Source organism: Typopeltis vanoorti, chromosome 12 (genome assembly GCF_054136105.1).
Source record: "Typopeltis vanoorti isolate ZY-2024b chromosome 12, IOZ_Tvanoo_1.0, whole genome shotgun sequence".
NCBI classification, from domain to species: domain Eukaryota; kingdom Metazoa; phylum Arthropoda; class Arachnida; order Uropygi; family Thelyphonidae; genus Typopeltis; species Typopeltis vanoorti.
This window is the reverse complement of record NC_143560.1, coordinates 19284942-19302880: the sequence shown is the minus strand read 5'-3', so window position 1 is coordinate 19302880 and position 17939 is coordinate 19284942. Positions and strand designations below refer to the sequence as shown.

Sequence of the window (17939 nt, the reverse complement as noted above, 5' to 3'; positions counted from 1 at the left end):
TTTTTGTGTTTAAAATTTGATGGTCTGATGAACAGCCAGCACACTGTCATATTGCTGGCCTGCCATATATATTACAAGTTTTTTTTTGTTCTGTAATGTTTTTTAATTCTTAACTTTTTCAAATTTAACCATAATTTCATTATCTTTGTTACCAGTTTTACTCATGTTTAATTTTAACTATGAAATACATATTTCTACACTTACTTATTCGTTCCTCACCTTCAACATTTTTCCCCCAAAATTTCGTAATATTTTGGCTTAATCATCAAATTCTGTACCAAATACTTTGTCATTCCTATCTTCAAAAAATATATACATGGGTACGTCAAATTAATAGTCTTTTTAATATAAATTTTTATTTGGTTAAACTTAATTTTGGAATTCAGGGACAGCTCTATTACTGAAAAACTTGACTATTTCTTGTTGATTATTTAATGTCAGAAGATACATAAAAATTTCAGGAAATCCAAATTTTTATTATTATTATTATTATTACATGACACCTCCAAAGGAGTCCAAAGACAATCAAGGGAGGACACCTACTCTACAACTCTCCATCTCCACCACTTAATCCACCAGCTACAGCAAACCACTACTACCATTATCACCCACACTATCTACTGGCCACCATCACCAGTATTTTTGTCTGTAAATTGTGTGTGTTTTCAAGGCTGATTTGCCTGTATGCGGGCGGAAAAACCCAAGTTTCCAGGAGATAAAACTCTGCTACTTCCTATGAGATCAGCTATCTCACCTTCAGTTTAAAAAAAAAAAGCCCATATAAAGATTCCTCTCATCATGACAAGAATCCAAAAACCAAAATACTAAAGCTTTGCATTGTTTTCATGTTCTTCTGTCATTAATGATAATGAACACCCATCTAGGAAGAGCAGAAAAGTTCCCACCCACAAAAATGTTATTAGTAAACCTATAGCAGATTTGTACTGTGGGTGGGCTAAGAATTTTTTTCCCATTTTTATCAATTTTATATATATATATCTGGTACCATAGAACAGAAACAAGACAAAGTTTCTGAAGAAACAAAACAGCTTATGAAGAAACGAAGAGAAATAAAGCGGTCAGTTAACCTTCAGAATAAAATTGAATACACTGAATTGTGCAAAACAATCAGAAAACATATCACAGAAAAAATAAGAAAATTCAATTGTAAATTCATACAACAAACAATTGAAAACAACTGTAGTCTCAAAAAAAGCAGCAATTGATGAACAGCAACAAACAGATGGTTGCAGTCAAACTACAAGACATCACCAGAGATATATATGCTATGCTATAGCAAAAAGAGTTGAAGAATTTTACTCAATATTATATCAGGATGATGAATTAAATGAAGAAGAAAACTACAACACAGATAAAGTACCACAGATTCTACCAGAAGAAGTTATGTGGAGCATCCAAACATGCAAAATGGGAAAGTTGCAGGTGAGGATGGAGTTACAGCTGAACTTCTAAAAAAAGGTGGAGAAATAATCTACAAACTCTTAGCAAAACTATTTACTTTATGCCTGAAGAAAAATGATGTACAAACAACATGGAAGAAGACTACCCTAATTCTGATACATAAAAAAGGTGAGATAGAAGACTTGACAAACTACTGACCTATCAGTCTACTATCAGTGGTTTACAAAGTGTTTGCAAAAGTCTTAGCTCATAGGCTTTGTGCTCTAGACCTAGCACAACCAAAAGAACTATATGTATGTGTGTGTGTGTGTGTGTGTGTATATATATATATATATTTTTTTTTTTTTTGTAATTTTTATTTATCTTTGCATAGTCCAGAAACCCTGCTTCGAGACCAAACATGGAACTTTTTTCTTTTTTTTTTTTCAGGCCTCCAATAAGTGGGGCAGTTGTCTCACAGCAGGTAATGAAATTCATCTTCCATCTGAAGACAATCACAAAACATCCATGCCCACATTGGGATTCAAACCCACAACCTACATATATCTCATATGTAGGCAGCAGAGTTTCCATCCTTCAAACTGGCCAGGTGAATGCACACATCTAGCAGATGCGATGTAGTGGTCTCATATTCTTACTTACTTTCTCCTTAATTCCAAACAGCCATCCTGACACTTAAAATGTTAGCCATTTCCAATAGACCTAGAATTTTTCAAAGCTTCACTAAATGAGAAATTGTTGGTATTAATTCTTTAAGAATGAATAAAGAAAATCTTGTAAGCAAATAAAGGAAATGACATAGTTGATGGAAGTCTTGGATATTAAAATATGAATTATTAGTTTCTGTCCACAACTCTTCATTAAGTGGACCAACTAAATATGTTAAGAAGAAAACTACTGAACTTCTAGAAGTTAAACTTTGTCAACTGTATTAGTCTTCTTCTTGGGTACATCAATATGAAGAATGGTTAGTGGTAGCAGTAGGTCATAACATCTTAATTTTGTCATAAATCTTAGCTTCATTTATTATTGTCAAGTTGTTTTACATAAGAAATTCTTTGTCTTGTGGCTTCTTTCCTTCTACAGTCCTCTCCATTATTTCTGTAAACAGTCCTGCATGCCTCAGGTGGTGTCCAATTAGGCTTTTCTTCTCTTATTGATGTGGTTCATTAGTGACTGCTCTTCTTGAATTACGTTTAGAATCCCATTAGTCTTTCTTTTTATCCAACTACTTTTCATCAATGTTCTCCAGCACCAAAGTTCAAATATCTCCAACTTTTTGGTGTCATGTTTTGTTCAAAGCGTCTCCGTAGTGCAATTGGAAGAACAATGGTACGTTCGCCCTTCGATTGGAAAAGGCCTAAGTTCAATTCTCGTCATGACAGGAGGAATCTTTATATGGACGTTTTCAATCGAAGGTGAGTTAGCCGATCTCATACGAAGGTAGCAAGGTTTTTCTCCCAGCATATAGACAAATCAGCCTTCAGAACACACGCAATTTACAGACAAAAAAAATACTAGCTGTGGTGGTGGTAGTAGTGGCCAGTAGATGCCACGATGATTGGTGGTAGAGGTGGAGACGAAGAATTGTACAATAGGTGTCCTCCTGCGATGAGTCTTCAGACTCCTTGGAGGTGTCACGAATAATAATAATAATAATAAAAAGTCCAAGTTTCACAACCATGTAAGGCTATGCTCGATATCGATGTTTTTCACAAGTCTTGTTTTTAATTGAATGCTAAGTTCTTTGGTAGTAAAAATGTTTCTTCTGTTGTAGAAACCTTTTTTGACAGTCTATTTTTGCTTTTATATCTGGTTGACTGCTTCCATTCTTCTGTGAATAAACATTCAAGATATTTAAAGTTATGGAGTTCTTATTTCATGGAATTTACATTATTTGCGATTAGTAGCTTAATTTTATTATAATTAATTTTGGCCATACTTAATGAAAATTTCTTCCATCTTTGTCAGGCTGGATTTCAGTTTGTCCACATTATCAGCCATAACTGTTCTATCATAAGCAAATTATAGCTAATTAATTTCAATTCCTTTTATCTTAATTCCTTTACTGCCTTTACTGTCAAACGAATCAACAAAACTGTGCTCAATATATTTCCATGAAGCAGTTCATAATGTTTTGTGTTTAAAATCTGATGGTCTGATGAACAGCCAGCACACTGCGATGTTGCTGGCTTGCCATGTATATTAGAAGCTTTTTTTTTTTTTGTTCTTTAATGTTTTTTAATTCTTAACCTTTTCAAATTTAACTATAATTTCATTATCTTTGTTACCAGTTTTATTCATGTTAAATTTTAACTATTTTATATTAACCTGTTTCTATTAAGTCTCTTCAATCTAAGTCTCATCTCTGGCAGGGCTCCAAGAAAGTGAAAAGAAGATAATTATTATTATTAAACAAGACCTCGTGGAGTCAAAGACTCATCTAGGAGGTCCTTTTATCTCACACACATATCATCATACCGTGTCTTAAACACATTCAAACTCCTTGCAGACACCACACTCTCAGGCAAGGCATTCCAATCACTCGCAACTCTGCACGAAAAAAACCTGCCTCTCACTCCCCTACTCACACCCTCTTTATACAGTTTCCAGGGATGACCTCTGGTTCTCCCCTGATCTCCCACTATTCTCTGTAGAACTTCTCCACCATTTATCCTATAACAACCCCTTACCAACTTGTAGGTCTCTATCATATCTCCCCTCTTCCTTCTCTCCACTAGACTCTGCAAATTACATCTTTTCAATCTTTCCTCATACTCGACATTCCAGAGGTCAGAAACTACCTTAGTCAGTTGTCTTTGGACCCTTTCCAACATCTCTTCATCCTTCTGAAAACCAGGTGACCAAATCTGGGCACAATAGTCCATGTGTGGCCTAACAATGTAACAAGAATCTCCCTACTTCTACACGTCAGTGTCTTCCGCATCATTCCCAGAAGTCTTTGTGTTGTCTTCACAATTTTGGCGATGTGTCCCCTAAATTTTAGAACCTTATCCACTATCACCCCCAGAGATCTTATTTCCTCTACTTTCAACAATATATTCTCACCAAGCATAAATTCTGCATCCCATCTTTGTTTTCCAAATTTTAATACCCTTACATTTTGCAACATTGAACTCACATCCCCATTTGCTTGCCCAATCACTCAATTTATTCAAGTCTTCTTGCAAGGCCACAACATCTTCACTACTCTTTATGGTTCGTCCCAACTTTGCATCATCTGCAAACAACTGAATATCTCCATCCAAATCTTCGCCAATATCATTAATATACAAGTTAAATAGTAATGGCCCTAAAACAGACCCCTGAGGCACTCCACTAGTGACTTTCCTTTTCCTGGATATTGTACCTTCATACACAACTTGTTGATACCTATCAGATAGCCAGTCTTCAATCCAATGCACTAATCTAATATCCAACCCCATCTGCTCTAGTTTGACTGTCAACTTATCATGAGGTACTCTATCAAAAGCTTTTGCAAAATCCAAGTATATTACTGTGTATCCTTCTCCTCTGTCCAAGGAAGCAGTCACTTTATTGTAATAAGTAAGTAGATTACTAAAACATGACCTCCCTTTAGCAAATCCATGCTGTCCATCAAAGATTATACCTTTGTTGTCAACCCAACTCTGGATCCTAGTTCTCACAAGCTTCTCCAACAACTTAACCACAACACCTGACATGCAGATAGGCCTATAGTTTGATGCTTGAGTTCGATCACCTCCTTTAAGATAGTACCATTGCATAAAGGTGGCTCCAAGACGGAGGTAGCAAACTACAGACCAATTAACATATTAGGAGTGGTTTTATAATAAAGTGACAGCAGAATTGGATAAAGGTAATGGCTCTGCCATGATACTTTGCAACTTTGCCAAGGTTGACAGAATACCACATGGAAAACTATCATAAAAACTGGAAAGGATGGGAATGGATAGGAAGCCAGTAACATGGATAGGGGATGACCGACAGACAGACACCAGAGAGTAATATATGGTGGAGTGCAGTCTAGCAGAATGACTGACTAGTGGAGTACCTCAGGGTTTTGTACTAGGGCCACTAATCTTTAATTTGTATATCAGTGACAGGGAAAGATTTAAGAGGGAATATTCAGTGTTTGCTGATGATGCAATAGTTAGGAGAGCAATAGTTGATAAAGGTGATTTAGAGATCCTGCAAGATGATTTAAATAAATTGGCATTGTGGGCAAAGATAATGATTGTCAATTTAATGTTGTATATACCTTTATCCAATTCTGCTGTCATTTTATTATAAAAACTGACAACAATCACTCCAATATATTAATTGGTCTGTAGTTTGTTATCTCCATCTTGGAGCCACCTTTATGCTGGCCTGGTTGGTTGATTGGTTAGCGCATCCACTCCAGCCAAAAGGCTGCAGGTTTGAATCCCGCCATGGGCGTGGATGTTTGTGATTTTCTGTGAAAATTCTAGTGGTGATGGTGCTGGACGGTAGATGGCGTTGGTGTGGTTGTGGTTCGTTACATTTCATGGATTGAGTGGTGGAGATAGAAAGTTGTAGAGTAGGTGCCCTCCCTCAATGAGCCTTTGGACTCCTTGGAGGTGGCATGTAATAATAATGATAATAAAATGTAAAGTTATGCACTTCGGGTTGAAAAGGTTGCATATGGTATATCATATTGATGGTATTGATTTGCAGGAAATTGATGAGACTAGGGACTTCAGGATAATGGTGGACAAAGAGTTAAAAGTTCAGAGGGCTTGTTGCAAAAGTTGGTAAAATAACTCAACAAATTACTTGGATGTGAAATATATGCTAACAAGTGAAGAAAAGAAGTTATTATCCCTCTTTATAAAGCTATGATTTGTCCACATCTTGACTACTGCGCACAGATTTGGTCACCTGGGTTTCTTGGGGACCAGAAGGTGGTCAAAAAGATTCAGAGATGAGTGACCAAGATGGTGACAGATCTGCGGAATATTCCCTATGAGGATAGGTTGAAGGTTACATAGTTTGGTTGATAGGCGGAAAAGAGGGGGACATGATAGAAACTTTTAAGATATTAAAGGGGTTTTATATTTGTCAATATGTGACAAAATAGTCAGAGAACGGGGACGTCCATGTAAATTGTGTACGAGTGTGGTTAGTAGGGTGTGTGGGCCACATTTTTTGTATGGAGAGTGGTGAGTGAGTGGAATGAATTGCCAGAATTGGCAATGATGAATTCAAGGAAAGGTGTGATAGGATTGTGTATATAATGGTTGATTTGGGTTTCCTGTGATGAGTCTCTGGACTCCATGGAGATGCTGTAAATAGTAATAATAATAATTATTATTATTATATTAGTTCTGTTTATTTATTTATTACTTTTTCACTGTAGAGATTAAACAGTATTGGAGAAAGTGAACACTCTGGTTCACACCTTTACAATCCTTGCTGTTTTAGTTTTGCTGTTGGATGTTTCTATTTGGACTTCTTGGTGCTTGGAGAGATTAAATGTGAGCCATCTCTCTCTCTCTCTCTCTCTCTCTCTCCCATCTGCCTTTATTGTTTTTAAGATTTGAAACATTTGGTTTCAGTCAAGACTGTCGAAAGCTTTCTCCGGGTCAAGAAAAACTTTCAAAGTATTTTTATTCTTCTCATAATTTTCTTTCAATAATTGTTCTAAGAGTTAGATTGGTGTCTCTTGTTCCTTATTGTTTCCTGAACCCAAATTGGTCATTGCTAATACATTCTTCAGTTTTGATTTTTTTGTATAATTTTTAGTAATATTTTCAAAGCATGTGAAATTAAAATGAAATTTAAACTTAATTCAATAATTTTCACACTTATCTGCATTATTTATTTTAGGAATGGGAATGATAGAGCATTGTGTAAAGTCTTTGGGAATGGTTCCAGTTTCATATATATCACTTATAATCTTGAATAGGTATGACTTAGTTACATTTTCCTGAATATTTTATTAATTCTGAGGGTATGTTATCAACACTGCCTTGTTAGCAGATAATTCATTTAGTGTTCATTCAAATTCATTTTTTAATATAGTTGAGCCAGTTTCTTCTGCATCAAGTTTCGTTTCATCTATAGACTCATCAGCTAGATCTTTTCCATTTTGGAGTTCTAAGTATGCTTCTATATTTCAGAATTTTTTTGCTTATCTATAAGAATTCTTCTGTGTTTATTTTCAATAATCATGTGTCTTGTTTTGCTTTGCTGGCTGATTTCTTTTATGTGCTTTAATAGATTCTCCCAGTCTTGGTTAGGTAAATAGTTATTATTATTTATTATTTTGTGACACCTCCAAGGAGTCCAAAGACTCATCGAGGGAGGGCACCTACTTTGTAACTCTCCAGTAATCTGCTAACTACACTGAACTGCCACTACCATCAACATCTACATAAACACCATCTACTGCCCATCACCACCACTAGTATTTTTTGTCTGTAAATTGCATGTGTCTGAAGGCAGGTTTGTTAGAACCTGTGTTTCCAGGAGGAAAAAAACCCGCTACCTCTGTATGAGATGTTGAAAGTTTATTTTTCACTTGGTCAGACTATTAAACTAAATTTATTATACCTCTGTATGAGATCAGATAACTCACCTTCAGTTTGCTCTTGAGATTTCTTTTAAATTTTTTGTCACTTCCCCAAAGTTTGGTAATTTAAAACACATTTAGTACCTTTTGACAGGATAAGGATTACATAATCAAATATCTCTGTAGAGACCAAACATGATACATTTTCAAGCCTCCAGTAATGAACAATGAAAATTGTCTACTATTAAAGACTTTTGCAAACATCCATGCTATTGCAGAATTTGTATCTGAAGAATGTTTCGAAAACAGAAATGCTATATACTTGACTGGTATAGTAGTTACAGAAGACATATCAAAAATTACTGCCAATGATGCCTGCAATTATAGCATCTACTATTTAGAAATGCTACATATGGATACAATGAGTTCTCAAGGCAGGATTTATTTCTACAACTCTTTCTGTTATTTTAGGATGTACAAGTAATTTTGTACCCTCCCATACAGTAGCACCCAAGAATAGTTACCCTTCTCTACTTTACTACCACTATGTTGTCATTATAGGTTAACTGCAGTGAATAATCTTTAATATTTAACAAGGTTTAAATTACAATAAGAATAATTTCTTTAAAAAAAAATTAGCTTTATTTAATTTAGAAGAAATATATATTTAATAACAGGAGTGAATCCATGTTAAAAAACAATTGTATATATGTTATGATAGTAATGAACTACTTAGTTCATACTGTATGAACAGCAAGACCTCTTTGGTGAATGATGCTACCTACAATGTCATGTAGTTCTGATATATAGATTACAAAGTAGATAACATAAAAATGAAGTTTGACTTTCTTCCTTTTGATATTACAGTCGCTTTTTGTTACATGTTTGTGCTGAGTAAATATCTGTTTACATAATACATCCTGTTTACTTTAAATATATTTTTAGACTTGACTTCTTGGTATATTATTATTATTATTACCCCAAGACCTCATGGAGTCAAAGACTCATTTGGGAGTATACATGTGGATGAAATAGGAGAGAGAGAGAGAGAGAAAATGAAACTAGGTACTTGGAAGATCCTTGATTAATTCCATTGGTTTCCCTCCTTCTTAGAATTATCCTCCTCTTAAATTTACTTGTCCTACTATGTTCATTGAGAATTGCAGATAAGAGAGAGAGATACAAAATAATAATAATAAAATAAATAAATAAATAAAGTAGGCCTTCACTATTGACATGAGTATTTATTCATCATCCTTAACCACCAGTTATTTATAATTCATCATTATATTTAGTTTAATAGATAGAAACATGACACACATGCATTACAATGAACCAGTTATGGCAACTTATTATTTCTTTTTTAACGTAGAAGTGCCTTTCACTATATGTACAGAGAATAATGATATTTTTTAATTATTATTATTATTATTATTATTATTATTATTATTATTATTATTATTATTATTATTATTGCACCCTCTGTGGTGTTGGCAGACTCATCATGGGAGGTTCATTCAACTGACGACATATTTATCATATAGAATCTTAAAATCCTTAATACTCCTTGCATTTACAACACATTCTGGTAATGCATTTCATTCACTGACAGTTCTCCATGTAAAAAATCTACTCCTCACATTCCCTCTTCACCACACTCTTACATTACTTCCAGGGATGACCTCTGAGTTTTCCCCTCTCACCTTATACTCTTTATAATCTCATCTGGATTAATCCAATAAAATCCTCTCACTAACTTAAATGTATCTATTGTATCACTCTTTTCCTCCTATCCACTAAACTCTGCATTCCATATTTTTTCAACCTCTCTCCATAGCCAGCAGTTCAAGGTCCTGATATTGTCTTAGTCACTCACCTCTGGACTCTCTCCAGTGTCTCCACATCACACTGAAAATTGAAGTCATTAGCCTCTATATACAAGTAGCATGGCTCAGACATGAATATAATTTAACACACAAAGATTGTTTTGCTTCCTTGGGTAAAGGATTAAACCAAGTATATAATTTCTTGGTATCTTTAATGTACACTGAAAATCAAGTGACCAGATTTGAGCACAATAGTCCAAGTCTGGTCTGACCAGTGCGTTATACAGTGGCACAACAACTTCCTTATCCTTGCATGTTAGAGTACGTCTTATCATACCAGCACTATGATTTGTAACCTTTGCAACACTAACAATATGCCCTCTAAACTTCAGTCTACTCTCGACCATCACTCCCAAATATCTAATCTCATCCACTTCCTGCAGTATGGCACTATTGACATAGTACACAGCCTTATATTTGTGCACTCCAAAATGCAACACCTTGCACTTATTGATATTAAAACTACAACCCCACTCCTTTGTCTAAGTAAAAAGTCTATTCAAATCTTCCTGAAAGGAATTAACATCAGCAGCACTACTTATGATTCTTCCCAACTTTGCATCATCAGCAAACAACTGAAGGTCCCCACTCAGTCCACATGATATATCATTCACAAACAGTTATTCGCATTTGGCATCACTTGACACTGTATTGTCACTCCCGTGCCTTATAGTGTTTTGCGAGTGAAGTCTTCTGCTAGAAAAAGTGCTAGGATCGTAGATTCCTTTTCCACACAGAATTAGTAGGGCAATCACAAATATCCATGCCCATGGCAGGAAAAATGGTGACTTTTTATTTATTAATTTATTAATGAACTTTAATAAATGTTCATTAGCCAGTCAAGCCACCCTCAAAATCTAAAACTTCTTAACTTCCACAAGACTATTCAGTGTTTTTTTATTTAGCACATATTGTTCCATTCATTCTCACCATTTCATTGGAATATAAATATTCTTATTTCAGACAATTTTATTTTAAGAAACACAAATCTTTATCAGAGAAAAACAATTGCTCTTATTACCTTATAAACAACACTGTATCAAAGTAGAGCTCTTCATTAAAGCCACTTTACATTTCAGATTTCACTAATTCCATCACTTGTTCCAATAAAATAATCAATATCACCAGCCTCTTTGAGAAACGAAACTTTCCATTTTTGCATTTCTTCGAACATTGAAATAGAACGTCTACTTTAGCTATTCTAGCTACCCTGCCTCCTCTTGGAGAAAGTGATCATATAGTCTTTTCCAGGAAGATTGCCAGACATGCAGAATTTTCTATTAAGAAGGGATATATGTGGAATTACAAAGCAGCTGATTATGACAAGCTGAAGAGACAGCTTTCCACAGAGTAGTTGCATAAAAATTTGGAGGAGAGAGAGAGAGAGAGAGAGAGAGAGAAAGAGATGTTGTTGGTACATGGGAAGTGGTCAAGAGGTGTTTGAAGAAAGCATTATCTGAATGTATACCTAGAGTCAGAAAGATAAATCAGGTAGGAGGTGGATGAATAGCTTCATTAAGCAGGAGATGCATACAAAGAAAAGGTTGTGGGATTGTATAAAGAAAAAGGTGATCAGCATGCCCATGAACAATATAAGGCATAGGCAAGAAGGATGACTGATATGGTAAGGAATGATAAAGCTAATTATGAGAGAAAGCTAGCTGATGAGCCAAAAGAAATACGAAGAAGTTCTTTCACTGTGCATCAAATAAAAGGCTAAAATGACTTTAAAAGGCTCATGGTGGGGAGGTCACAGAACCAAACTATATAGTTGAATTACTGAGTGAGCACTTTGCAGGAATGTACTATCTAGGTTGTAACATAGCAGTACCAGAAGTGACATTGACTGATAAGAGAACAGAGGTTTAAGAAATGGAGATGCATAACATATTGCAGAACTTCAATACAAACACCATGAGATTAGATGGCACATTGGTCCATGTATTACAAAAATGCAAGGGAACTATCTGCTCCTCTGACCAAGCTGTTAATTTAAGCCTCAGTAGTGAGAAGGTGCCAATGGAGTGGAAATAGAGCAAAATAATCCCATTGCATAAAGGAGACTCCAAGACAGAAGTACCAAATTATAAGCCAATGGAAGGATAACTTTAATGAGTACAGATGGGAGAGAGGTAACACAGGTAGATGAAATTGTTGAGCTACTTACTGAGTAGAGCCTCTGTAGCTCAGTCGATATAGACAAAGCCCTTTGGTCAGAAATACCTGGGTTTAATTTCCATCAGTGATGTGAGGAACCTTTATCTGGTCTCTTTCAATGAAAGGTGAGATAGCCAGTCTCATACATAGGCAGGTGGTTTTTCCCCACCTGGAAACTCAGGTTTTTCATTCCCCAGAACAGGTAAAATGGCCCCGTGAACACACATGGATTACAATCACCAATATTGCCCTTACAGGATGCAGCAGAGGAGTGACAAACCAGTTGCATTAATTCATTGTGAGCCCCCAATTACTGGAATCAGCCTCAATTCTAAAAAAACTTTCTAAACCTCAACAAATTTGGATGCATGAGACTGTCCCAAATATGGGAAGTTTGCATTCTAAGAACATCAGCCCTGCTAAGACAACCCAATTTAGCCCACTAGAGGGCACCTTTAGGACTCTAAAGGTGCCCCCTAGTGGGCTAAATTGGCCCCAACTGACCAACTTCAGTTGTTCTCTTCAGCCATATCTGTTTAGTGTTAGTGCCTGCATGCACATATCATTATTTTTTAGGTTCCCTGAAGATGGTAATGTAACCTTACCAAAGATGTATTAATTAAAGTTTTTTAATTAATACTCTAGCATACGTTGTCTTTCACTAAAATCTGACAGATATGTTAATTGAGTGTGATCTAATGGCCGGTTTGTTCTGAGGAATGAAAAATCTAAGTTTCTTGGAGAAACATCCCTCTGTCTCTGTTATTTATTTCATATCCAAACACAAGTAGTACAGTAGTAAGTAAGTGGTACAACATGATTTACAACAAATTAGGATACATTACAGTGAGATCAGCTTAGATTTGGTAGTGAATTATACAGGGAATAATAATTAAATATGAAAAAAAAGGAAACTATACATAACTTATATACAATAAACATGGTCAGATGTTCCTCCAGTATCTTGTACAATCAACTGCTCTTTCTGTGCAGGATATAAGGTCCTCTTTTGTACATGGTGATGAAAGAAAGAGACAAGAAAGAAGGTGTTCAAACATGGAACACCTTCTTTCTTGTCCCACATTCACAATTGTCTGGGCCAGTGAGGTAGCCCCATTTGATGAGGTTTTATTTGCAGCATCCTGTCATCCAGAGTCTGTTGAGGCTTTTCCAAGTGTTCCAGTCCAAGTGGGCACCACGTGGAAGATGTTTGACTGTTGGAATACCAGTATTATTTTCAGGATATAATGCAAGCCATTGTTGAAGTCTTGTCTCTGGGAGGTTTTTAGGTGGTTCAACAGTTGTCAGGAAGCTATGTCGTGATGTTAGTCTTTGGGGCACTGTGGTCTGGCCGAATAGTGAGTGGCGTTCATCATCCATTTGTCTGCTTCTTTCATCAGCTGAGAATGCAGATCTTCGAATTGAAGGGGGTGCAATACCAGCCAAAGTATACAGGTCTTTTAGTGGTGTTGGTTTCAGGCATCCTGTAATTAAGTGGCAGCTTTCATTCAATGCTGGATCAAGTTTTAATTACTAATAATTATTATTAATTAATTATTAGTAATTAAAATAACTTAGTAATAAATAATAACTAATAATTATTATTATTAGTGTCAGTGACAGGCAGCATCCCTATCTTACACCTCTGCTAATCACACATTTTTTAATTTTTCCTACTTTTGTCTTTATTATGGCAGTCTGATTCATATATAATATATATAAGTGTATAAGTTCATATATAAGTTTATATAAGTTATTTATTTTATTTAATTTTGACTAGGAGATAGACATGTCCTACAGTTAGTGAACACGTCTTTCAGTTTTCTGGTCAAGATGTTTTTAAGCTTGTGTTTCTCTGTATATTGTACAGCAATCTACTGTTTATCTGACTTTCAACACAACAGCTCTGCAGTTAACTGACCACTGCATGTCAACTGACTTCTGGTAGAGTACCATGTCATTATACTGATGGGTCAGTTATCAGCATTCAAAACTGAAAGTTTTTGGTTTGAAAGAATATATTGAAAATACCTTAGATTGAATTTCTAACCAGTGGGATGTATAATGGGATATATTCACATAAAGATCCATAAATATGCTTATATTATATAAGCATATGATGTTTAAATTATATAAGAAATTTAATTTAATTTAAATTATATAAGAAATAGATGTTTTTCATTATAAGTTCATTTTCATTTTTGTTAAATATTGAATCAACAACAACATGAAACCTATCAGAATGCATGCATGTGTGTGTCTGTGTGTATATACACAACTATACATAATCTTGTATTTTTAGTGTATGAACCAGATGAATGGGAAATATCTCGAGAGAAAATTACCCTTCTTCAGGAATTAGGTCAAGGCTCCTTTGGAATGGTTTATGCAGGAGAAGCAAAAGATGTTGTTCAAGGAAAGCCACTGGTCAAATGTGCTGTGAAAGTAGGTAGAAAGAGATTTTTATTTTAATTTTTTTTTGCTTTTGTATTGGAGAACTCTGTTTTTTTGAAGAGCTATTTATTATTAGCAACATGGGGATTCCCATGTTGACTTAATCACCATTCTCCATGCAAAAAAAAATATAGTTCTGACACTCTTATTGACCATACTCTTACTCAATTTCCAAGGATGACCCAAAGCCAAGTGCTGAAATATTTCCTCTTCATCAGTCTTAAAAATATTTTAGTAATTTAAATGTTTCTATCACATCAGTTCTGTTGCACCTGTCAACCAACTTTTGCAACCTACAAATCCTGAATCTGTCATCAAAGGAAGCATTCTGCAGACCATCATCTTGGTCACTCACCTCTGGATCCTCTCCTCCCAAGAAATCCAGGTGACCAGACCTGAGCACAGTAATCAAGATGTGACCATATCAGGCATTATAAAGGAGAATAATAACTTCCTTATCTCTCCTCCGTTGTGTTCTTCAGTAATCCTATGAACTAACTTGGCCACCTTTGCAGTATGCTGTCTGAACGTAAACCCCTATTCACCAACACCTTCAGATCCTTAGCTTCATCAGTGTCCTGTCTTTTCATCCCAAAATGCATAACTTTATGCTTTTCCACACTAAACTGGTACCCATTATCTTTTGTCAATACTGTCACCCTATTTAAGTCACCTTACAAGCTCTTTACATTGTCTTGATTAACAAGTATGTTACCCCATTTTGCATCATCAGCAGACAATTGAATATTTCTCTTCAAATCGTTTCTTAATATCATTTATGTACAAATTAAATGGCAATGGTCCAGCACGGCACACCACTAGTCACCTGTTTTCTCCTGTATTCTGTTCCTCCATTTACAACTCTTTGTCTCGCTATCGACCATTCCTATTTCCATACCCTCAACTTCATATTCATCTCTGATCTCTACTCTGCATTTCAAAGTCCACTCTGAAACTCCTCACTGTCTTTCCATTACTTTTTCTTCTAACAACAGCTTCTCAGATTCCTCACACTAAATCATTTTCTTCATCCCATTCACTGCTGTTATACCTCATAACCACACCTCACCACTTTCTTCACCTTGTCTTTCCTCCCAGAAAATAAACTTCTGAAATCCTTTCATTCACTACTCTAATAATGGAATTTCCATGCATTCTCACTATTGAATTATTATTATTATTATTATTATTATTATTATTATTACAGGTATCTCAATGGAGTCAGTAGATTTATTGTGGGAGACCCAAACTATCAAAACAATATCTGTCATATCTCTTCTTGAATTCATTTACAGACGAAGAACTCACAACTGAGTCAGGCAATGCATTCCACTCATTCACCACCCTCCAGGCAAAAAACCTCTTTCTCACACCCTTGTTAACCACACTTTTCCTTAATTTCCAGGAGTGACCTCATGTTCTTCCATCACTATCACACAGCTGAAACATTTCCCCTGCATCAATCTTATAAAAGCCTTTTAGTAATTTAAATGTTTCTATCATATCTTCTCTTCTCCACCTATCAATCAACCTCTGCAATTCACAATCTATCAATGTAGGAAGCATTTTTTACATCACTCACCAACTTAGTTACTCTCCTCTGAACTCTCTCCACAACCTCCTTGTCTCCAAGGAATCCAGGTGACCAGACATGAGCACAGTAATCCAAATGTGGATGTATCAACGCTTTATAAAGGGAAATAATAACCTCTTTATCTCTGGATGTTAGTGTGTTCCTCAATAACCAAGTAATCCTATGTGCAATCATGGACACCTTAGCAATATGTCCCCTGAACTTCATCTCTCTATCTACCAACATCCCTAAATCCCTAGCCTCATCAATCTCTTGGAGTACCATTCCATCAATGTAGTACATCGCTGGTAATCTTTTAATCCCAAAACGCATAACTTTACACTTTTCCACATTGAACCGACATCCATTACCTTTTGCCCATTTTTGCCAGCTTATTTAAATCATCCTGCAAACTCTCAACATTAGCTTGATTTTTTATTGCGCTACCCAACTTTGCATCATCAGCAAACAACTGAATATTTCCCTTTAAGCCATTTCCTATATCATTTATCTACAAATTAAACAACAATGACCCAAGCACAGAGCCCTGAGTCACACCACTGGTCACCTGCATCATTCCGGACTCTGCTTCTCTATACACCACCTTCTAGTATCTCTCCCTGTGCCATTCTCCTATCCATATCACCAGTTTAGCATCCATCCCTATCTACTCCAATTTGCGCAACAATATTCCATGGGGCATCCTGTCAAAAGCCTTAGCAAAATCCAGAAGTACCACTGTGTAGCCAGTTCCTTTGTCCAACCCGGATGTCATTCTATTATAAAAAGCTAATAAATTGCTAAGGCAGGATCTACCCTTTAACAAAACCATGTTGGCCCCTATAGAGTATCATATCCTGATCCACCCATTATTGAATTTTGTCTTTAACCAACTTTTCCAATACTTTTACCACCACTCCCTGAGATGGTGATTGATCTGTAATTAACTACCGCAGTTTTAGAGCCATCTTTATGCAAAGGAACTACTTTGCCTTCCTTCCACTCTCTAGGGACCATACCAGACTTCAAACCTAAGTTAAATAACCAAGTAAGAGGTGTTGACAATTCCTTTGCACATTCACGCAACAGCTGAGCTGATATTCCATCTAAACCTACAGCAGTGTTTGCGTTTAAATTTTGCAATATACTAAGTACCTCTGATTTCTTAAATTCAATTCTCACATTAGTTATTGCTACAGGTACAGAAATATCCTCATTTGGGTGATAGACTTTTGAAAAGATCGCTCAGTAACACTACTATTACATCTGAATTGGTCACCTCAATACCATGAGCATCCACTAAAGTTATCCTTCCAAAGTCATTCTTCCTTTTGCTTGCCACATAGCAGAAGAACTCTTTGGGATTACTCTTGATCTCCTTGGCTAAGGTCATCTCATAATCTGATTTAGCTTTTTTTACTATGCTGGTAATCTCCCTAGGTTGAGCCTTGTACTACTCATGGGTGTACTGTTCACCTTTCTCCTTGTAAATTCTCCATAACATTTTCTTTTTTTTTGCAGATCAAGCTTGATACTACTCATCCATCTAACACCTACCTTGTTTGTCTTCCTGACCATGGGGACACAATCTGATATTGCCTCCCTCAAATGCTCGCTGATTTTATCCCATGCACTGCTAACATCTTTCCCCTGCAATATGTTCTGCCATGGGACTGCTGCAAGCTCACTCCGAAGCTTGTTATAATTGCCTAACCTGTAGTTCCATATATACCCCTTCTTAAGAGACAAATCCACAAATAATAATAATAATAATAATTTGCTGATGACTATTCTGCATTTGCTGTGTGCTTTGGTATAGGTTGGGTAGTATGAAGATCTCTCAATGTGAGTCACCTGCAGTAAGTTGAATTTTTTTCTTTGACTGCTTTGATACACTTTCTGTTGTACCAGG

General features: G+C 35.8%; 1 protein-coding gene across 3 annotated transcripts in view; it reads left to right on the top strand.

Annotated features, from left to right (window-relative positions):
• Nucleotides 1-17939, top strand: part of LOC150100615 (insulin-like peptide receptor) — a 782259-nt gene that overhangs the window by 656800 nt on the left and 107520 nt on the right. For all 3 annotated transcript variants that reach the window (XM_090401273.1, XM_090401271.1, XM_090401272.1), the window contains exon 20: nucleotides 14303-14445. In XM_090401273.1, coding sequence (XP_090257399.1) covers nucleotides 14303-14445 — 143 coding nt within the window. The remainder of the gene's footprint in view (nucleotides 1-14302; nucleotides 14446-17939) is intronic.